The sequence below is a fragment of the Pocillopora verrucosa genome, chromosome 14 (genome assembly GCF_036669915.1).
Source record: "Pocillopora verrucosa isolate sample1 chromosome 14, ASM3666991v2, whole genome shotgun sequence".
NCBI lineage: Eukaryota > Metazoa > Cnidaria > Anthozoa > Scleractinia > Pocilloporidae > Pocillopora > Pocillopora verrucosa.
Window position 1 is genome coordinate 6,964,441 of NC_089325.1, and position 23,220 is coordinate 6,987,660.

Here is a 23,220-nt window from a genome sequence, read left to right on the forward strand (position 1 = left end):
AAAGAACTTATACTCCTGAACACTGGACCACTGATAGTTGGACTTACAGTCGAAATCTTTGGGCAGAAGAAATTTTAAAATTGGTCGTCATATGGTAACTAACCTATGAAGGGCGATGGCGGTTTTCAGAAATATGACACCCATGAAATGTTATCGTTTGCCCGCAAGATGTAATAACTTTCGGTGTGGGTCGCAATGTGTTTGCGACTTCATACAGGTAGTCTTGTCGGCAAGAGGTGGGCTGGTTATGGGTCATTTCGTATGATTATGCACCGCTTTGATTGGTTGAAAGAGTGATGAAGTAAGATCTCAGAAAACTGACTCAGCTTGGTTGGCCGGGCTCGTGTGGAAAAGCTTCTGCGTATCAGCGACTAGTCATATTTTCACCTATTGCTGGGCCATTATGCATACAGAGAGTTGGGCCAAGTTGTTGTAGCCAAGCCTTGCACTGGATTTTAAAAAGTAGTGTTCCTTTCTCCTTCCAATACGTATTCGGTCCATGGATCGGTGCTGAATATTCTTAGTTTTCGGTTTGGGAGGACAGATAGACTTAGAATTGGACAAATGACACATTGAATCATCCCCTTTAATATCACAATTGTGTATTTTTCGCTACATACTTCGAATGATCATTGATTTAATTTTCTACTCAACTGCATCACTTTTTTAGTTGCCAATCGCAACTAATCTACTTTTTTATGATTTCCGTCTTTATTTTAATCAAGTTTTAATGTGGAAAAAAGAAAATTTAAAGAAATTATTTAGGCAGCAAAGCTTTCTGAAAATACAGTGTACCATAACTGATTGAACCCTAAACCAGTGAAACCTAAACTGAAGGACCATTTTTAAAATTCCAGAGAAATAAAAAGTATTTAAAATCATTGATCGAGCTATAGAAGGCAAATCTTTAAAGAAAATGTCACATGGGGAAGTGAAAAGTCTTCGAGGGAGATGTTCGAGTTGTCTTTCTCAAGTAAGTTGAATTACAGAAAAAAATATTTTCTCGCGAGTCGACTGTAACTAGTACATGACAAAAATTAAAAAAACCTACCAATACTTGAGGTAACCCAAATCAAGACAAGTTCAAAGTTTAAAGACGAGTTGTAAATAATAATGCACTCAGAAAATCGTCAACCACTCCTGCAGGCAACAGTTTGAAAATAGCTTCCCTTGAAATGGATTTGAAAAAAGCTTATCTTCCCTCAAATTACATTAACCTTCCTCCTCTTTAAAATTTCTAAAAGTTCGTTAAGATATGTCGAAATTTTGCACGATATCGGTATCTGTTTTTGATAGTTTAGAATTGTGATTGAAAATTTAATCAGGCAACAGGTCATTCAAAACTCTACATTGCTTGAAACGTATCTATACCACTAATTTATATACGTCTTTCAGGTCAGGCATTGGTTTGCTTGCTACATGATAATCATAAAAACCGGTACTACCTGTCTCATGGGTCGGGGAGTCGGCCATTCAACCGGCAACCCCGCCCCATAGAGGACGTGAAGGATGAAACTGGGCACCCTGACAGGACTAAAACAATATCTGCCTTAAGGTCTGTGGTGGACCACTCTCAGTTACACCAGGTGAGACTGGACATCCTGGTACACGATCAACACGTCTGTCGAAAGGTCCTTTGAGGACTTTTGCCTGTCGATGCATTGTGACATGCAATACACAAAGAGCTTGGATAAACAAACCTATCATCTGGTTAGTCACTGCAACAGATACTGGAGTCAGTTTGTCTTGTCCTGTCGTCGCCGTTGATAACACCTCTTTCTGCCAAGAATGTGCTGCTAGTCCAGCAAAAGCTAGAGGTACGTCAATACTTTGCAAGCAGTTTCATGAAATGGTCAGTCCGAAAACAACTCCTGCGTGGAGGAATCCTATCATACCTTAATTAAACAGTCATTGTCCCCCCGACAGATTACTATGATGATTTACAAGGGAAGGTATTTTTCACGCAACTGAAAATGCCCCCCCGCAATCTGTCTACTTCTTACGCTTTTTACGAGGTCTCTTAGATTTGCCACCACCTTTTTTGTTTCCATGTGGGATTTCTTGAATGGGACTGAAATCATGTTCTTCTTCCTTGTCGTCTTCGTGCAATCCTTCGCCTTCTTCCTCCGGTTCACTGTCTTCATTTTCTGCAGCGAAGGACTCTTGTTTTGCTAAGGGTAAGAAAAAGCTGTGTATGATTCTTTTTTCATGTGAAAATAAATATCAGTAATGCAATGCTGCATCCTTGTTTCCATTGAAGAAAATAGTTTGCCTCTTACGTGAGTTGTTGCCTAAGAACCTGTGTCTTTTAAGATGACAAATATTTTGAGAAAAAGTTTGACTCATCAGCTGTCATTTATGATACAAGTTATAGCATCCTTCGAGAAGATCAAACTGAGAGACTGATCTAAACACCTCCCCCGCAGGCCATATTAGTATAAGTAAAAACATAATTTCGAGTGCGATTTGGTGTTAACAAGCATGAGTAAAGTTTTTCAAAAAAAAAAAATTTGCACGAGCCCGTAGCTAGGGCGAGTGCAATTTGTAGTCTTTGAAAAGTTTATAAGTGCTAATTTACACCAAATTACACGAGAAATCATGTTGCTTCTTGTCAATAATTTAAATGAAAAACACATCACCGAAAGTCAAGACGGACGAAGTTATGGCAGCTCGCGCGCGCTTTTTGTAATTTGCACTCGTGTTACAACTTTGCACTCGTGTTACATGCAAGGTGCACCCGCTTTCAGCCTGAAGCAAACGCGCGTAATTTTTCATTTATATCACTACAAAGGAAATTTCGCTTCGAAGCTTTTAAGATATCGATACTTCTCCTAATTCCCGACGAATCTTCAAATAAGTAATCCTTAGGGTTGCGTAGGTTTCGAACGTGGGCAATCTAGTGGCGTCTATGATTTTCCAACGAAACATGCAAGCAACACGCAAAGCTCGTCCAACAGTTTGCCTTGGGTTTAAAGATATCCACTGAAGTCATATCATTCAAGTCATGTGTTTTTCACCTGACCACTTTGTTTGAATGTTTCCTAAGTTTATAATTTTGATGTTGGTTGAAATGTATACTAGGGGCATACCCTTATGTGAATATTTCTAAACACCTGTCGTGATTACCTTGTTCTACGACTCTTTCTGTCTCTTGCATTGTGTTTTCAGACTCTGTTATTGCGTTTTGCAGAAGACTGACTTTTTCCCATTTCAAAGCAGTCTCTATGTTATGTACTTCACTCTTCACTGCTGAGAGACTCGCCTCTAGGCGGTCCATATCCAATTGTACTTTAACATACAAGGAATGATCCTCCACCACCTTGCGTAGTTGCGCTTCTCTCGTATATAAGGGATGGACTTTTGACAAATAAATATCTTTGTAATGGTTGAAAGCCTTCACTTTTTCCAAATGTGCTGGGGAAATTCCATGGATTACTGCATTCTCTGTCTCAATGTCTGTTGACGTTTCTTCTTCTGTTGGTTCACTGGTTCCTGTAGGTAATCCATGAAGAACGATTCGTTGTTTTAAGGTTATTAGTTAGCACACCCAATTAGTTTGTAACGCAATGACAGATCATTCAAGAGGAGTGAACAAAAATTGTGTTCTGAGTTGTTATCATTAATTGCAAGCTACCGAATGAGGATAGGTGTGAACATTGTCTTTAGCATTCTAGCTTCAGCTTGATCACATCATCAGTAAACGGCCTTTACTGGTTTGAGTGCATTAATACAACTAAGCTGTTTGCATACGTCACCACACACCTCTTTTTAACGTTAACCAAAGGGAAAGAGAGATGTTCGCAGGTCGACTAAATTAATACATTAATTTGCTAATTTCAGAATGAAAGTAGGTTTTACTGAGTACCTTCGCTATCTTCATTGTTCATGTGCAGGGTGTCCTCAGCTAAAGGCTTGAAATTGATCCTACAGATCCCACAAGCAGATACGTCGACTCTGAATTGGGAAAAATGCTTCTCTAAGAGATCAGATTCTGAATTTATTTGTTCCTGGGTGGACTCTAGTCTTTGCAATGTCTTAGCTGGTACTACTGCGGCTTGAGCCTGCTTTTTCTCTAGTGACTTTATTCGTTTGTACCACCTTTGGATTGTGGTAGCCGCAACATCTCGTTGAATGTTTTCTCTCTCTTTGCGCTCTTCTTCCGTAAGTTCCACATCCATTCCTTCCTCGGTTGCTTCGGCTTCGGTTGTATTTAAAGTTTCCGTGTCTTCAGACGTTTTCTCGCGGTCTGAATCCTGTTGCAGTCCTTCGCGTATGTGCGTTAGGTCTGTGTGAAATGTGTTTGGGTAAGAGGTTGGTTTGCATACTCCATCGTACCACAATCTTCCATTGTACCAGCGGAGATCATAAAGTTCTTCGGCCCTACTTTGCAGGAACGTCTTCAATATCATTACCACATCACGTGGCCCTTGCACCTCTTGGATTTTGTCTAACACGCTGTTGATGCGGCTTGTTAACCAATGGTTTGCCTTGATACGCAAGATTTTTCTGAGCATGAATTCTTCCAGATAAATCGAAATTCCTTTGGAACAATTGCACATCATGGTCAAGAAGAGCACCAGGCTTCTCTCTGCTTCTCCAGAGTCACAATACATTGGACTCTCTTTTGAGTCAAGAGCGTCCCCTAAAACATCAAATGAATCGGCCACCTCACCACATGTCAGCTTCACCATGTAGTCTAACAGAGAGCGAACGGCTTTAAGCAGTTTTATTTTGTTGTCTTCCTGCGCGAAGCTCTTCTCAACAGCTTGGTACAAGGTAAATGTGCCTTTGTCGGCTCCTGGCCTGCAATTGTCCCAAAACCTCACCATAGTCAGATAACTTGCTGGCAGACACACAGGATACCGGTTCTCTATAGACAAACGGCTGTACAGAGCAAGGCAGGCTGTCAGTTGATGCTCCAAGATCATAACGGTGTTGGCAATGGATGGATAAATCATCTGACTTCGCTTTGCTGTTAGAGTAAGGAAACGTCTGATGATAATATGAGCAGCGTTTTCCACGTCTCCGTGAACGTAAAGCCTTTTCTTGCCGTACTCCCACCATTGCAAGTAGCTTTCGTAACGTCCATTTTCATGAGAATAAATCATACCATTCTTTGCTAACAGATCCTTTGTGGGCCTGAATTTCGGCGTCCTTGTCTTCCTCTCGAACGATTTTTCCTCTTCGCAAATCCACTTCACCATGGACTGAGAAGAGTTGATTAGCTGCAGACAAAAGGACACTTTAAGAAAATTATTCGTGTCTGACCGGCGCAGCTCCTCGGGATTTTCTTTCCACGAGACGTTGGCAAATTGAAAAATGCGCTTGGTGACCAGTTTAGTCCTGTTAAGGTGGCGAATGCTTGCTAATGAAAGGTGATATTCTCGATAACCTGACGAGGGAAACAAGAAGTCGTAAAAACGCTGACAGGTTCGGAATTCACGAAATTCTTTTATAGTTAATGAGAGGGTCTCCTGCTCTTCTTTCCGTGAAGCCATCTCCGACCTGAACGATTCAACAACTGATTCCAAATAAATGAAATGGAAAAGAGCGAGAAAGCGGTTGTTGAAAAGGTCCAACGAATCCGCATGCTGATTTTCACAACTTGAATCGCTGCACGTTGTTCCCATCCCCTCGTTCGTGCACATAGTATTTCTGGCCAGCGTCTTCTCTAGCATCACGTGAGTCATTTTTATTAGTTTGGCACATTCATTAAGCAAGAATCGTCGTATTTCCTTGTGCGCATCAAGTGTGTTTATCGTTGCCTCCGTGTTGGAGGTATCGTTTTCAATGATTTTTGGATAGACCAGGGAGAATCTGCCCCCGGATTTGCAGAAGTACCTCTTTTCGTTAGCGGTGTCGGTTTTGAAAAGTCCAAAATGCTCTTCGCACTTTGTAATTTCTCTCTCTTCAGCCAAGGTTAGGCTGTTTTTGTTAGGCATGTGTAATGTAGTAATCAGCCCCAGCACTCTCTCCAAGGCTCTCACAGCCATCCACTGTTGGAAGGTTTTCGGAGGTGCAAAATTTGTCGTCTCAAGCAGCTTCATGACACTCTCTACTTCCCCACAGGGATTTTTACTCTTGTCAAACAATCTTCCCGCCTCCTGGAGCTTCCTAGAGTCATGAGACAATCTTCCCAGCAACAGCAAGGCTTCTGCTTGGCCATTAGGGTTACCACAAAGCTGATACTTCTCAATAGCTTTTTCAAGAATCGCAGAGCTGTCTTCACTCCACGTGGTGGTGCGAACAAGTGATATCAAACAGTCGGCGGCAAACTGTGGATCAGTAGAATACCTTTCAGCTTCCTCAAATTTTCCCGCGTCTTTTAAAAGTCGAGCAGCTTCGTCCCGTCGTCCGTCATCGTCCAAGGCTCTGGCTGCCTCAATTATACATCCACGTTTCTTCAAGAACGTTATACGGTCGGTAGTAGATGGAAGGTATTGAAGGACCTCTTCCATTTTGATTGTTTCGCCTCTCTCGAAATGTTGGCCTGCCAGTTGATGACGTAGTCTTTCCACCGTGCGAGTAGATCTTGGGGGAATAATGCCTTGTTTACCCTCTAAGTCGCCACTTGATGCCAGGATATTGTAACGTTCAAGGGCACTCAGTGCTTCTTCAAAGATGCCTGCACGACAAAATACTTCGATCGCCTCCGCATAGTTGTTCTGTGCCTCGTAACATCTGCTTGCTTCGTTGTGAAGTCTTTCTTTCTTAAAGAGGCGAGCAGCGTCTTGAAGCTATAAGAAAACGAAAAAATGAGTGAGAAACAAATCGTCAAAAATACCAGAATCGAAAATCAGCGTTGTCATTAAATAAATATTTAGAAGAGAGCCGAAACAATGTTTTACGCCGATCAATTCGAAGCTTCAACAACCCCCCTTCCCGCGGCAACCCACGGACATTTGATGGTCACAGTCGCTGATCTTGCCTTTTTCAAAAAAAGTGGGTAGGGCATTCCAACATAATCTTTTCCCGTGGGCGGAAACTTGAAAAAAAAAAAACAATCTTCGAAAGTTCAAATGCCTAGGGGTTTCCCGGAGGCGAATATTGAAGCCTCGAGTTGATTAACGCATCACATTCATGGAAAACCAAACCTCAGCTTTGAATTAATTTACCGCAAACTAATAGAGTATCAAAGAATTCATAAAGTCAGTTGTATTATTAACCTTTCCTGTTTTCTCGTACAGTCGAGCTAATAGGGCCCACTCTCTGGCGTTATTTAGACAAATCTCAGCCTCATCAAACATGCTGCATTTCAGGAAGCTTTCTCCAGACCTGAGGAATTCATCCTTCATTTGCTGACGATTTGTGAAACGCAATTTGATGGCTTCTGCTGCTTGTTGCTGTGCTTGGCTCTTCTTAACCCAGGTATCATCACCAGCGAACTCAAAGCACTGTATAGCAAGTCTCCACAAGCTCCGTTTGTAGAAGCGCAAACCACCCTTTCGCCACTCGTCTGAAGTTGATTTAGTAGCACACATGCTGGCCAGCTCACCAGATCCAGCGTTATTATCTCCCATTGATACAACTTTAACAAGGTCACGTTTCTGGAAGAACTCAAACATGGGCGCTCTAGATTCTTTGTCTTCGTCAAAGAACCAGACGTTGACTCTAGCTCTAGTGATAGCTGTGTATAAATACTTGAGCTCAGAATTCAGAACCTTGTGCTTGTCCGGATCAAATTTAAGGGGACGTGAGGATTGTACTGTAGCGCTGTCCTCTGTCACCTCAACCAGACCAATCGAACTTGAAAGATCAGCGAGGCCTTCATCTTTCATAAAACTGGCAACAACTCTCCATTCTTTCGTAGCCTGGGGCATGAAAAAAACGATATGTTTGTTCAATTACGGGAAATGCCGAGGATGCCTCATTTACCTTTTCAAAGCGCCTTTTAATCACCTATGCTAAACCTAAACCATCTAAATCTCTATTATATAAACCAATAATTTATTCCTGTAATAAGAAAGACAGGTTATCATTTTGATTGCTATTGAATACGCGCTCATCATTCATTCAGTACCATGCTTACATCTGACGTATGGCTTAAGAGTTGATAGTAGCCTATTGCACCTTTAAAAACATTTTAAAACTCACTGAAGTATAAGTTTTTTGACACCATTTCAAGAGGAATAAAACATTTTTGATTGATAAGTTTAGAGAGTTGGATAATTTACCTGAGAATCCTTAAAGAAATTGTAAATCAAGACGTCATCAAACTCAAGTCCCTTGGCCTCGTAGATAGTCATCACCAGTCCTTGTGACAGTTCATCAGGCAATGCCTCTCTCGCCTCATTTGACGCCACAAGAACCACTTGGTGAGCACCAAACTCAATTCTTGAGGATTGCCGCTGATTTCCTTGAAGAATCATTGCAAGGTCTGTAGGACTGCAGGATTCCAGAAGGACCGGTCGGGGTCCTTCGAAAAGCCCTTCATCCTTCTGTAATCTGTCAAATGAGTCAGGAAAATATGTCAGCAACAAATCTACGACACTGGAGGCAAGACGCAGAATTCCTGCGTGTGATCGATAATTGTGCGTCAGTTGATACAACTTCTTTGGGACTGTAATGAAATTATTCTGGTCATCGGTGATGCCTGCCGCCTTCCTAGCGTGATGAAACAAAGACTTTAGATCATTAAAGCGGAAGGAAATTCCTCTCATAATACTCTGTGCTGTATCACCAGTAAAAAACAGTTCATTTGGAGAGCGACAGCAACGAATCAATAAAGACAACTCCGCTTGAGTAAAATCTTGGGTTTCATCGACATAGATCTGATGAACTGACCATTCAGGAGCAGTAATGAGTTGTAGGCGTTTGTGAATGTTGTAAACCAGGTCTGCTTCATCAAACATCCGTTTTGAGGATCGCTCTCGTTGATAAACTCGATACAGATCATAAACTACCTTTCTGTCTGCAGAGAAGTTTGGAGCCTTTTTCTTTCCTAGGGACTCATAATCTTCAAGTGAAAGCTCTCCATTTTCACTCAGCAGGGCTTCAGCAGAACCTTTTATGAAAGACCGTATTTCCGTCCACACCAAAGTAGGATGGTAATCAACCTTCTCCTTTGAATTCTTTTTCATTTTTGGCCATAATTCAAATTGGAAAACAGGGTAAGTGATTTCCCTTCTGGGGTCTCTGTCTTTTTTCATGGATGTTTCTTTCCCTTTTTTTTTAGTCTCTTCGCTACCATGTTGTGTTCCAACGGCCCCCTCGTCTTCTTCTTCGTGGTCACTTTCGTCGTCTGATTCCGTGGCTGGGATAAATTGTAAATGGCTGTCCTCCTCCCCCCAGCCATCAATTTTCCGAAGCAAACTTCCATCCTCAGCGCGGTTAAAGAAGGTTTTGCCAGGAAGAGATGCATCTAACATAAGAAGCCAATCCCTTGAATTAACAAAAAGTGGCCACGCTTCTGCTGCAACGTCCTGCATCTTTGCAGGAAGAGATTGGTCTTCAAATGGTATACGATGTTGTGCTACTGGGCAGGCATGGCATAGCTCCTTGAAATTTTTTTCAACCTCGCTGCAGAGAACATTGTTCTTTGTAATAAAGATTTGGTGTAGATGTTCGTACATCTCAGGTTGCTTTTCTTCTTGATCATTGTCTTCAAGCTGGTTTTGTGCCTTTGGAGGGCAAGAGTTTGATTGCATTACTTGATCTTGGTGGTCATTTCGTGACGCTGGAGCTGAAGCTGAATGTGACGAAGCATTGGGTTGTTGGCATTCTGGAGATGCAGATGCTTGTTTTGGACTACGTTCAGCTTGATTAATATCCTGCCCAATGCTACTTTGTAAGGTTTCATCGTCGTCGGAGCATTGACTAGTTTTCAATGGAGGGGGCAGAAATCGTGGTATGTAGGGGCCAGCAGTTTCTGCACGTTCCCAGTAACTTTGAAACCGGTCCCATAAGCGATAGAGGCAGCAAGTAGTCTTGCCTGTACCACTTCGACCAAGAAGAATGATGGGCATCGGAGGATCTGGGCGAAGGTTAACGATGGCATGCTCGAGTTCAGTTATCTTGAAAGGAAAGTCGATCTTTGAAGAAATGTCACTTTCTAGCACTGTTTTAACGAGAGCGGTGCTAAATGAGTAGAACTTAAGAATGTGATATTCTTGCTCATTTGCACTTGCAGGTGGAAAGAAAATTTGAGGCAAATTGTCAGCAATGGTCGACTTCTTCGGTACGCTTTTCTTGGCTTGTGGATTTCCTTTTTGCTCCAAATCACCAATCTCTGCATACTTGTTTGGTAAACATTCGGAAGTTAACGCGCTGTTACCTCCAGATTTTACCGGCATGCCTTTGAGTTTCCTTTTCACAATGCAATCCATTCCTCTGTCATGTGACTTGACGATGAGGTCTATCGAACGTTGAAGTTTGTCGTGGTCCAATACAATGTCCCACACCCGAATGATATCTGAGTAAATGCGACCCTCTGAATTCTTCTTATCCAGACGAAGCTCGGGGTTTTCGCTGCATCGACCAGAGAAGGCGATCGTTTTTTCCCAAATTATTCGTTGACCTTTTGTTAGCTTTGATTCGTAAAGCTCAATGTCTTTCCTCTTCGCTTCTCCTTCTAGTCTCTTGCAGAGTGTCTTACTCCATCTGCCATTGGCTAACATGCGAATTTTATCGATTATACGTTTCCTCGTAGAGAAACCAACTTTTCTGTTTCTCATAATCTTCCAAACTCGATCAGTACAGTCCACTTCCCAAGGAAGATCTTCAAAAGGAGATTTAGAGTCGATGTCCGTTTCTTTGTCACTGTCTCCAAGGATGTCATTCTCATCAACATATCGATCGTCATCTACGGTCTCGTCTTCAATCACCACGTCGTTACTCTCTGCAGCTCGAGGGCTCCTTGAAGACTCGTTGAAAATTTCCACATCGTCGTGCTCTTCGTTTGTATCAAATGCGTTTGGAACAAATGTGGAAAGAGGCGTTATGGCATCTATCAAGCTGACAATAGTTTCCCTCCTTTCCTTTCGCTGCAGCTGTTTTTGATCTACCTTCAAAACGTTGACGTTTTGAGGCGTGTTCTTGGCCTCTGTTGTTGGTTTTTCTTCATCTCCGTCTGAAACGTATTCCTCTTCTGCTTCTGCCCATTGAAGTTCCTTATCGTGTTCTTCATTAGAGACCTTTTCAGAGTTTTCTTCGTGGGTGACAGACACAGAAGAGTTCAACTTGTAACATTGTAATGCAGTATCTAACATCTTCCAACGAGGATCACGTTTGGATGGAACCTTTTGGATTGCGTATTCATTCCTCTTGTTTCGGAGGTTCGGATTTATATTTGCCTCTCGAAGTATTCGGATTGCGTCACACTTTTTTTTCTGTAAATTCTTGCCAATGCATGCAATGTGATAAAGAGTGTTGCCGTCCGTGTCTTGGACACTTTGAACTTCGGGGAGTGGGGACTTCAGCATTGCTTTCAAGAATTCAAATGTCCCTGGCGAATTGATAGTGACAAGTATTAATTAGAATATAGGTTATGTTCACAAAAATGAGCACTCGTAATTAAAAGGAAATGTTAACTCCAGAGAGGGTTAAGTCCTTGTTACTTTCTTTATTCTCTTTCAGTAATATGACACCAGCGTTTGTCTGCTGTCCTATCGTGCTCAACTCATACAATAGCGCTGCCCCTCTTGGCTTCTACTTTAATATCAATACCAATTATATTACCATTCTTCTGAAGACCACTCCTCAATGCTTGGTGAATTATGGGCTCTCCTTCTTTACTCATTACACAGGGGTTGGCTCCATTCTGTACCAATTTTTCCACAAGGGGTAAGTTTGGCGGTCTCAAAGCTTCCGCTAAAGGTACAGTATCCGATTCTTCAATGGCATTTGCTGAGGCTCCATGCTTGAGGAGAACTGACACGAAAGTGAGTCGCTCAGGCTCATTGGATCGTATGATTTCTCCAAGTGGGACACTGGATGCGTTGATTCCAGTCGCCATTCCTCCATTTCCTGTCGGTTGTGATCCTGGTCCTCCTCCCCCGAGATACAGTATTCTTAGTTTACGCCAGTCCTTCTCCTTTATCACCTCGCTCACTAGCTTTTCTAGCAGTTTGCTGGGCACAGGGGCCGTTACCGCTGATGTTCCCTCTGAGAGAAAGAGTTCATCATTTAATATGAACACTATCAAAATATGGCTACCCATAATTGTTAGTCTAGATCTTTCCACTTGTGGGAAGTTATTCTGTTTTTCTGTCTTATACCCCGTTCACACCAAAGCTTAAACATGTTTAAAATTTGCTTTGATAAACAGATTTAATAAGACTGGCCGTTCACACGGGGGGGCGCGTTTAACAAGATACGTCTAAAACCGTGTTTAACAAAACTACCTCGCGAGGTAGTTAAACAATCGTGTTTAATAAAACACATTCAAAAATGGCGGCAGAAACCAAAACGCGCGGAAGAGTTTGGGAGCACAAAGAAACCCTCCTGTTACTTGAAAAGTGGGGAGACGAGAATAACAAACTCTAGCTAAAATCATGCACAACAATATAGCCTACAATATGTTAGGGGTATTAGCCCTTTATGATTAGAAATTGCGGCATATCTTGGAGTTGCAGGCTATGAAGACAGAGACGACGGCAGCTGCAAGACACGAATTCACACTCTGATAAGCGCCTATTCCTAAGTTCTCTACCCAATCATTATAGCTCCAGCCTTGGCAGGTCTCCTCCCAAAAGGATTGAGACCTGCTTTTACTCCAAACTCGAGGTAAACTTGGGGCACATTGAAATAGTTTCTATTGTCAACAACAATAAAAATATAATAATGACGCAAGACATCTGCGGCGGAGGTATCGCTAGAGTCGTCTCCTGGCAAGCTTTGCGCGATTTTCCGCGATTTTTCGGCTTTCTTCTCTCCGTGTTTTCCAAAACAAAAACACAGTATCTCGTCCATCCGCCATTTTGTTTACATTTTACATGTTGTGGCTGTATGATGTTGTAACATTTTACCTCAATTACCATTACACGAACGCGAGGCTGAGCATGAACATGAGGCTGCATTGTTGTCAGCTCTTGTTGTTCGGTGTCAACGGGTTGATTAGTTAACCATGTTTAATTAACCATGGTTTCATTAAACTTTGTTTAGTTAGACATGTTTTGATGGTGTGAACGGGGTGTTAGAAAGCGACGTTTTCGCTTCGGATTCTTCAAGAAGTCTTTTTACTTCACTAAATGACCTTTTGCAGGCGATTTCTATTTTTAATCTCTACCTTTAAGACTGGAAGCAGTAGCCAAAGCGTCACACAAAAGGGAATACATGAAGTTCTCATCTGTTGTTCTCTTTAGGCACTCGTTTGTAGCATGCATCGCCTCTTTTTTCCGTTTAAGTGCCTGGAAACACTTAAGTTGATGTATATAAACCTGTAAAAAGGATGCCTGTTGTCAATTTGATTGTGTATTTCATATGAAAGTAATGATAAATGTGCAGTTTCTTACTGACGTGGTACCTACCCTAGACATTTCTGGGCACATCTTTGATGCATTTACTGCATCTTCCAAACCACTTTTGAAGTTGTTCAGCTGTTGGAAAGCCTCTGAACGTTGGCACAACAGAAGTGAAAAGATCTCTTTTGAGTCAGCTGGAGTATACTTTAAAGCCAGATTCAAGTAGTCAATGGACAGATTGTAATTCCTTAAATGAAGGGTTTGGTCGGCTCGTTTTCCCCACCTCTTTGCTTCTTCCTTTTAATAAGAGTTAAAATTAGTCAGCTGACGTTACTCGAAATATTTAGTCATGGAAGTATGTATATCAACCGGAGAGGACAAGAAAAGTATGTATTCTAGATCCCCATCAATGCTCGGTAGAGTACTGGCTGTCTAGACAAACGGTTATTAAAAAAACTGAAAAGACTCACTAAAAAAAGAAGAATACCTCTAATTTTACTGGTTGTAACTTGAAGCACTCCTTTCCTGCTTGGATACATCTTTCGTGCTCACTCCCAATGAAGTAGGCCTCTGCCAGCGCATGGTATGTCTGTACTGTTATGGTTTTGTCTTTGTTGGAATCCGAAAGGTACAGAGACATGTTGAGCAGCATCACAGCCTTTTTACTGTCGTTGGCATCTATCGCTTTGTGACCAAGTTGAAGCCATTGCTTCGGTTGACCCTATGAAATTTAAAGACTCACTATGGAAGATCACATAAACCAATTTAAGTCATCTGAATATGATAACTACTACTGAGAGCGATACTGAAAACGCCCGGAAAGAGTTTGTGATTAGTGTTCGATAACTTTTGCGTTATGTCATAATCCACGTTTTATGGGATCAACGACGTTATGACGAGCAGTTATCTCACGCCCAGACTATAATTAAATGCTGAACTACACATGTAAATGTTGGATTGCACATTATTAAGAAATCTCGCACCTCTCTGTTCATGAAAATCCCATGGCCAACTATGCAAGCTGAATCAGCGTTGTTTCTTAACAGAGTCACAGCTAGCGGAAAATTCATCATTTCCATGGCAGCCAAAAGTGGGGGCCTGGCGCAACCTCGTAGTCCGTCCGCAGAGGCGTTACATTGCAGAAGAGCTTTGACGAGACTGTGTACATCTTCAACATTTGACTCAATAAGAAGGTCCAGAGGCACATACGAGGCATCACATTCAATAGCTAGTCCTCTAGACGATGCATTTGGGGCACTACCAAGATATAAAAATCTCAGTTTGTTCCAATCTTTCTTCTCGGTTGCGTCCTTCACCAGAAATTGTAGCACGTGGGATGACAGAGTGCAAGTAATCTGTGATTCTCCGCCTAAGAGAGGGGTTTAATCGAGTAGTGATAATTCTTAGAGCATAACTCATTACAGTCTTCGAGCTCAAGAGATAGATGTTTTGAGGGCATATCAGTGCAAAATAAAGACTTCCCTTTCCTGATCTCAGGCTTAGTTCTGCTGTCGTAAAATGAAAGTGCCCTTGAACAATCTCAGCATAAGTGGCAGGTTCTCTGACTTATTTTATCGATTTCTAACATGGATACATATACTCTTTCCACAGCTAATTAAGTTCGACAACGAGGAAGTAATTACGATTGCCATGAACAGATTACCAACCTTCTATGATCATAGCGGTTGAGATTACATCTGTTGCATTTATCTGTTCCTCTTTATCGGTTACAGCGTGGGTGTATCCCTTACAAAATGCTTGCAGAGCTTCTTTGGTCTTTTTCAATCGCAGCAGACATGTTCCTTTACGAGAATACCCCTGGAAATACATGTAACGCAAGAGGAAGTTGTGAGTTTTGTCACTTCTTAGCGATTAACAATTTGTTTACTTAACAACACTTTAGCATTAATTAGGCCTCAACTAAAATATTTCAGGAAAAGAAACTTTGATGGAATCCCTTCAAAACGAAAATCTGAATCACGAAGGGCTCCTGCTTAACAGAAACTGTTTCGGACGTGAGCAAATTGTGTAAAATTAGAAGAAAAAAAAAAAACTTGCGCTTTAGTGATCAAATTTTGTGCGACATCGACCATATGACAGGTTGTACCAGAATTATGGCGAGAGGAGTTGAAGGGGTGCCCCATGGTCTCCTAAAACGTTGTTTTTCAGTATGAGTGCTATATTAAACATCCAGCATCTTATCTGATTGTTTTATGATAGCAAATGGACAAAAAAGTTAATTGCTCACCCTAAACCACTTTGGCTTTATTTTGGTGCATTGGTTAGCGTCTTCTAAGGCTTCCTCGAACTTCTCCAGGTTGTATAGCGCCAAACACCGGTTGCTCAGAAGAGAGGCCATCAGTTCAATCTTTGATATTGGTGTGAATTCCCAGGCAAGTGTATAATACTTAACCATAAGGTCGTATTTTCTTTCCTTATGTAACTCATTTCCCCAGCTCTTCCACTGTATCGCATTACTCTTTATAGAATAATCATAAATAAATTCAGTAATAGATAGATAAATAACATGATAGGCCAACAGACAGCCATACAAACAGACAGACAAAGAGATAAATTGATAATTTCAATATGGCCTGTTCGTGATCAACCGGTAAACTAGGGGATTATCAGAGGACCATGTTTTACAGATCCAGTTTCATTGATCGGAATTTAGCAACTACTCGCCGTTTAGTCTCAAAGGAGGATTATGTCTCAAGTTGTCAATGAGCTAAGAGTGCGAATCTGGTGTTCACTGTTACCTCATTTTTGTGTTCCTCCGGGTAAGCTTCTTTTAATTTGCGCCCGCTTCGGAGACACTCTTCAAAGGCCTTTTCTTGGAAGTACAATTCACATAGAGTTTGTAACGTCTTTCGCTTTTCCTCTATCGTGTTTCCCACTTGTGTCAAGGAAAGTTGAAACAATTTGATAGCTCTACTGTTATCTCCTTCTTCCAATGCTTTTTTGGCATCCTCTTTGAATTTTCTCTTAGATAAACAAACAGAGAAAGACACAATGAACTAGTCCATCGAAGTAAGATATTTAGTTATTTCAACACCGTTAAAATCGAAGTAACCTGTTATATCACTTAACTATCTTCCAGATCCCGTATCTTCATTCAAACTCAGTTTGTCAACTATCAGTTTCTCAGGAGTAATAAAAAAACCTTCCTTACAACTTTATGGGAAAATCATGAAATTCTGGCGGCATTGTTGTTGGGCTATAGCCAAATCAGGTAGCTTTCACATCTTTGGAAAGAAAGGTGATTTTCATAACTTAGCTTCGAGGAAATAACATTCTATGATGCATTGAGGTGTCTTATCACTATAATTATGTTACCTCAAGTTGTACACCAGGCCCTGAGGTAGTGTTTTTATCCATCAACACACTAGCAACATCAAATTTGTTCAGGTCGATCGCGAGTTCACAAGCAGTTTTTCCTCTTTTTTGGAGACTTTCACGTGCCTTGTGATCCAACAGTATGCTGACGAATTTTGCGAGATCTGGAAAATCACAGCTTATTACTTCTGTTAATGGCACTTTGCTTGCATCACAGCCATCGGCAAGGCCTCCCAAACCTTTCTCAAACTGTTTAGGTCCTCCTCCGCCCAAGAAGAGAAGATGCAATGTGGCCCAATCCTCGTCACTTACAGCTTTGTCTAGGACTGTTTGAATGTAAGTCTTTGGAATTTCATATTGGATGCTTGACGTGCCATCTAGGGAGAAAAAAGGTTCATTATGGTGAACCATACTTATGACTAAGTACGATTTATTGATGTGATATCTTGATAGTTTACTCTCTTTCCATGCATCTGCTAATACATTTGTTCAATGATCCATCTAGCCCTCCGTGTATTGATCTGTCCCTCAAATTATTTCGAATAATTCAACTAATTCAAACCAATAATTTGCACTTTTTAATTTTTTTTATTAATTGGCAATTCTGTCAAGCATTTAATCCTTCATTCAGTCATCTGCTTATCAAAGCTTATCTTATGGCAGAATTATGAATCATGACATGATTGACTGTTTACCTGGTAGTTTCAATGCTACGGCCAGCAGTTGACTCAAAGTATCTACTTGGTGGTCTGACCGTGAAGTATCGTTAAGTAACAAGCTCAGTGATTCTGAAAATTTTTCCATCGCTTCCCTATACTTTCTCTGCACAAATAAACAAGACCCTAGACGATAGTATGCCTGCAAAAAATGATATACCGTGTAAACGGTGAATATTTCAACTGAAACGGTGCACATGTATACTATACATGATGTTGAACATCACGGCATTTAAACATTAATTTATAGCTGGAATGCTTCTACGTGGTTGCCACAGTTCAAGAAAGTCCCGGGAAAAATCAATTTCTTCCAGGTCATGGAAAGTCAGGGATTTTCACATTAAGTCAGGGAAAATTTACATCTCTGAAAGTAGTCAGGGAAAAGTGAAATGTCAAGTAAATGTGAACTCCATGATGACAGATTATGGCACTTTCTTGTTTTGGTTTTCGACGTCACTTGATGTACTTGTTTAAAACAGGTGACAGATTCTTGACCAGCCTATCCTTCGATCCTTTTGTAATGCAAGTTGAAGTTGGTTTGCGGTGAACCATAAAATTTCTTTTTCTGGCACTGTCTTCTAACTTTTTTAAAAATATTCGATACATTTCACGGAAATGATAGACGTTGGATTGGTAGAATATTGTTTAATGAAATTGAGCAAAAAGCCGATGTTAGGTTTCCAAGACAATCAATCTGTTATCTATGTGACCTTAAGTACCTGTTAATTCATTTAAACTGCATGTGAATTGCCGAAAGCATAAATTTATGGGTGGAGAAGATGGCTATGAGGGGAGATTGGAATCGATTATCAAGACTTGTTTGTGAAATTGTTAGTTTAGTTAAATTGGTTGGGGAAAAATGATGGAATTTTGAAAAGCCTGTGAAAAGACTGTGGCAACCATGTCTTAATTTAGCTAGTGGGTTAAAATATCAACATCCTTGCCTTAGGCCATCTAGGGTTATTCTCCACTGAATTTTGTGCATCCCTTAGTGCCTGGTCAGCTTTCCCTTGCTTGTTGTACATCAGAGAACGATTGGAAAAAATAGTCGCCTTCAGGTCTCTTTCTATTGTTGGTGTAAACTTTAACGCAAGTGAATAACAAGCAATCGCTTGATCCACTAGATTTGGCTCCTTCGAGAGGTTGTTTCCGCGTTTCTTCCACCTTTCAGCTTCCTCCTGAATATACCAGAATGATAATGAAGTACAAGGTTGATAATGAGCAATCATTCATCCCACCTCATTCCTCAGTCTTATTTATGAGGACGAAAATGAGAACAAGATGGATGGTCTGACAAGTTACTCTGTAAGGAACAGAGGTTTTGTTACCTGGGTCTCCTCAAACTTGAATAAGCTTAATAAAAAAGTTGGTGATGGATTGGTAAGACTGATTGCATTTGCTTATGAAACCCTATTTTCTTCCATGCGAACTTTCCAGTCGAATAATTTCTAATTTAACTAGTTAATATTATCTCTTACCTTAGACCTAAAGTCAGGGTTTGATTTGTAGCTTTCCTTTCCAACATCAACTGCTTTTTTGTATTGTTTAATATTAAAATAAGCACTTGCCAAATGACTTTCAACAGAACGTTTAAATTTCATCTTGGAACCATCGTCAGGATGAAGCAGCAAAGCAAAAATGAAGCTCTTAATTGCCCACTGGTAATTCTGACTCTGCATGTTTCTGATGGCACTATCTTTCCTTTCATGAGCATGAAGCTTAAATGATGAAAACAGAGGAAGCATTTTGTTGATCCTGTCTCGTAAACTTTCTTATAAAATTGCCTAAATTGCACAAAGATCTGTCTAGGTGCCTGATCATTTAGTTCAGATGAAGTAAAAATGACCTACGCCTGAGTGGTGTTTATTCGTTAATTTTGCTTGATAGTGCAATTTTTTTCCTGGGAAGAACTTAAACCATGAACGAAAGGACACGGTAATTTGGATTTCATCAACTATACAAGATAAACTCACTAATCTAAGGGGCTAATAGCATCAATAAAAGAACGATTTCTGTGCTCTGAGATGAGATTTTTTGATCAAGTGTATCATACAAAACAGCCAAACATCCTCCAGTTATCTCACCTTTGCAAGTTTTGGATCCAGTCTTTTGATTTCCTTTGTTTCCGTTGTTTCTCCAGTGATTTTACCCATTTCATGTCGCGCAATCACCTGACACAGAAACGCCTGGGCTCTAGTTCTATGCGAGGTATGGAAATAAAGGGCAAACTTGGCACATTTTTCGGCCATGGCAAATTGGTGTCCCTCCAAGAGAGCAAAGCCATGATTTGACCACTTTTGTGATTCTCCCTGAAAGAGAAAGAAACACAAACTGCAGCGATAAAAAAGAAAACCAGACTGGAATGTACTTTAATCCATGATCTTCTTCTCGCTTCATACTTGCCCATAACTAATTTATTTTAACTTTATGGTAACATAACACTTGCTTCTACAGTACTTGCAAATGAAAGAAAAATACCTAAATACAATTGAGCATATAGAAAGATAAATTGAAAACAGTTACTGTCATGTATACCATTTGAAATACTCGGGAGAAAGAAATTCTGAGAGCTTCACAGTCGAACCTACCACTGCAGCAAGCAACAACAAATACATTTATGTGCACGAGTATAAGTTTGTGAGTTTGCAGGGGCATGCAAAATTACAATCCAAAGAAATGAAATACTCCCAAAACAAGAACCATCTCATAGACCAGGCCCTGTTTGGAACACAAAGGCCCTGGAAAACTCTGGCTTTGCCTTAAACCATTTCGTTGACTAACCTCTGCGAATTCGGCATCTCTTGATATTCCATGCCACAGTGCATTGTCCATCTCTTGCAGTGCCAGATCGACATTCCCTAACTGCCAGTGGCACTCTGCTTGATCCATTAGGAACTGAGCAGCGAACTGTCGAGGCAGATTACGAGCTTCCAATTGAGCCAAGCCCATTGAAAACAGTCTTAGCGCGTCAGGATAATTGTGGTGCTCCATGGCCTTTTTTCCCATCATACCCAGATGACGAGGGTCCATTCCCTCCATCATTAAGCCTCTTTTGGTACAAACTAAAACGAGAACAACATCGTTCACCATATACCCTGATATTCTTTGAGTTGCTGGACGATATTCTGAAGCTAATAGTTTCTTTGTTATAAAAAATTCAACATTTTAGTCATACACTTAAAGCTGAATAGAATCTAATAATGTGTTTCACTACTCTGGAAACTAGGGACCATCTTTGGGGACCTAACTGAGGTATATTTCGCACTTCCAAATGTTTTCCATCGCGTGCATGACAAAAAAAAGCGTGTTACACAATCACGAACATGAAGACAGTTTTGTTCCTTAAAATTATGATTTCGAACCATCGTTGTATGCCCTATTTGTGCTTTTCTTTTCCAATACTGTCGATTGGAAACCAATAATTTCGTTTTCAGGTAAAATATTTCAGACTCGAGTACAAATTTTAGCATGGCATCAGCATCGAAAAGGAAAACAATCTATAGCTTTCCGCTAGGCTTTAGCCATGAGGTCGAAACTTCAAACAGTTGTTCGTTAAATGTATGCGCTCGTTTGCAGAATTCGTTTAGCTTCTTCAAGTAGAAGTTATAAACGTGTTGATATGGACAAGGCACTTTAATGCTATTATGGCGATAAAGGATACCGAGCGCAATCAGCTGATTATTTTCGATATTGACGATGAGTCTTGACGAATGTCGTCGCAACTTCACTTAAAGTGGACTTCAACAAATTTACCACTTTCTCAGTGACTAATAGTCCTGACCCGGACGATCTTTAAATTCAAATTGATAAGAAAGCTGAACGATTTTCAGTTCTATCTTGTTGATATTTTGAGCGACCACTATCTGTAAACTCAAGCGTCGAGGTGCAGGTTTATGCTTGTCTTCATAATTGTGGCAATTCTGTGTTATAAAACTATTGTAAACTTTTGGAAATTTGCTCGCCTTTATTTCTCACATTCATTACCGTAAACACTGTTTACTGGATCAAAACCATCGCGTCATATTCGACTAAATATGTTTAATCTGACTCTTGTGACAAAATTCCTTTGAATTTATCATTGCGGAAGATCACAAATGTATATTTTTCATCGACGCGTCTGCCATACGGTGAGCTGCTGAATAAAGAAATTATTTTGCGAATATAAATCCGTTTAAGGGCATACTGCGACAACAGAATTCAATTGCCTTTCGAGCGGCAGGAATGGTTGCTTGTTACTGGCGGCAATAAAACGCGTTCTGAAACCCATTTCTATAACGATTGTGTCTGTTTGATATTCTGTGATAATCTTAAGAACCCCTTCCTTTGATTTACAACGCTTACCTGACAGCAGGAAAGTTTAACTTCACATATTTGTATTTTCTTCTTCTGAAAAGCGAGCAGCGACGCTCAACTTCCGATCCACAATGTTTTGGACGATATTCAAAACGTCACGTTGTTATTTTTTATGGGCAAGCAATTGTGACAGATCAGCTATCAGCCAATAGATGTTGTCTTAGGAAAAAAAAAAAGATTGTTTTGCACTTCATGTCATGGCAGGTTTTTCTGAGAAACAGAGCAACGAATTCCGAGAAAAAGATAATTAATTCTAAGGTAGCTTAGACATTTTTAAAATTATTTTCACATAACGATCATAGTTTCTTTGTACAATTGTATCGAGTTACACGATGTGTCGTAAATGTCGGTTTTAAGTAATTTTTCCTAAGAGTGTTGCGTCTCCTTGAGTGAGTTGGATTCTCGTTAATTTATTCAATAACCTAAGACCTTACTGCTCTTCAATTGTTTGAGACAGCGAGTAGGAAGTTGTTTCGAAATTTCTAGACGTACCTTGTCGAAATACGGGCTCATGACAATTTGGACTCTGAGAACGGAAGTGGAAAAAAAATTGACGATCGGTCTTTAGCTCGACCTGAAGACAGTTTACCTGATGCAGTTACCGATAGTTGAGCAGTTTCTTTGGTGCCTCTCTTTGTGTAAATCTCTTGTAGGATGAGAGATGGGATGTGGGAGAAGGTTGGTTAATTCTCGCGCAACGGATTAGATAGAATACTTCCTTCTCTCGCGAGAGCCGCTATCGATAAAAACTCAGTCCTGCTAGGTCATAGAAAAGCGAAGGTTACGACACTTACCTGCGAGCGGTGTTGTGTTGCAAAGACGATACTCACAACTTTTCCGGCATATGTGAACTCTTAAAAAATACGAATGCAATGTTTTGTGAGTATAACTAACCTACCTTTCGCCTTATTGTATTTTCAGCTGTTCGTCAGGCTGTCTTAAACATGCAGTTTTGGCGACTGAAAGCTGTATAATGAGAGTGTCCGTCACGCGGGCAAGAAAAAAAATGCCATTTCAAAATAACCTCCGCCCGCATTTCCTTCTTAACACCAACGAAGAGAGAATGGAGTCGCTTATCATTTCAATCGCAAGACAAGTCATCAAAATGTTTTGCGCTACGAAGCTTGAATATCAAACAAGGCTTATCTGAACCCCCATGGACCCGTTCGGCATTCGCATAGAATGTGTTGTGACCAAAATTGACCTGACGGGGGTAGACAACGGAGAACTGGACCTCCAAAACAAACACAGACTTTTTTATCGTCAGCCAGGCAGTTGGGTGGTTTTATATCTCACAGTTTTTCTCGACAATCAAGTCTCTATTATGGCCAAGGTCTACAAAGAGAAATCAACACAGTTGATTTCATAGAACAGAGACATTACTTCCCTTTTTAGTAAGTTTGCTTCTTCCAGAG

The 23,220-nt window shown here is 40.7% G+C and overlaps 1 protein-coding gene across 1 annotated transcript; it reads right to left on the minus strand.

The window, feature by feature from the left end:
• Window positions 1-276: 276 nt before the first annotated feature.
• On the minus strand, window positions 277-22,914 carry LOC131794788 (TPR and ankyrin repeat-containing protein 1-like). The gene is made up of 21 exons (XM_066161305.1): window positions 22,704-22,914; window positions 21,794-21,964; window positions 20,234-20,514; window positions 19,537-19,761; window positions 18,931-19,170; window positions 18,397-18,630; window positions 17,432-17,594; window positions 16,737-17,113; window positions 16,160-16,384; window positions 15,649-15,879; window positions 15,068-15,218; window positions 14,384-14,769; window positions 13,888-14,121; window positions 13,467-13,697; window positions 13,226-13,376; window positions 11,677-12,102; window positions 8,175-11,443; window positions 7,167-7,811; window positions 3,866-6,737; window positions 3,127-3,492; window positions 277-2,171 (listed from the first exon to the last, which is right to left on the minus strand). Exons 3-21 carry the CDS (start codon window positions 20,492-20,494, stop codon window positions 1,993-1,995), a joined length of 10,866 nt encoding a protein of 3,621 aa, XP_066017402.1. The 5' UTR covers window positions 20,495-20,514; window positions 21,794-21,964; window positions 22,704-22,914; the 3' UTR covers window positions 277-1,992.
• Between the last annotated feature and the right edge of the window lie 306 nt (window positions 22,915-23,220).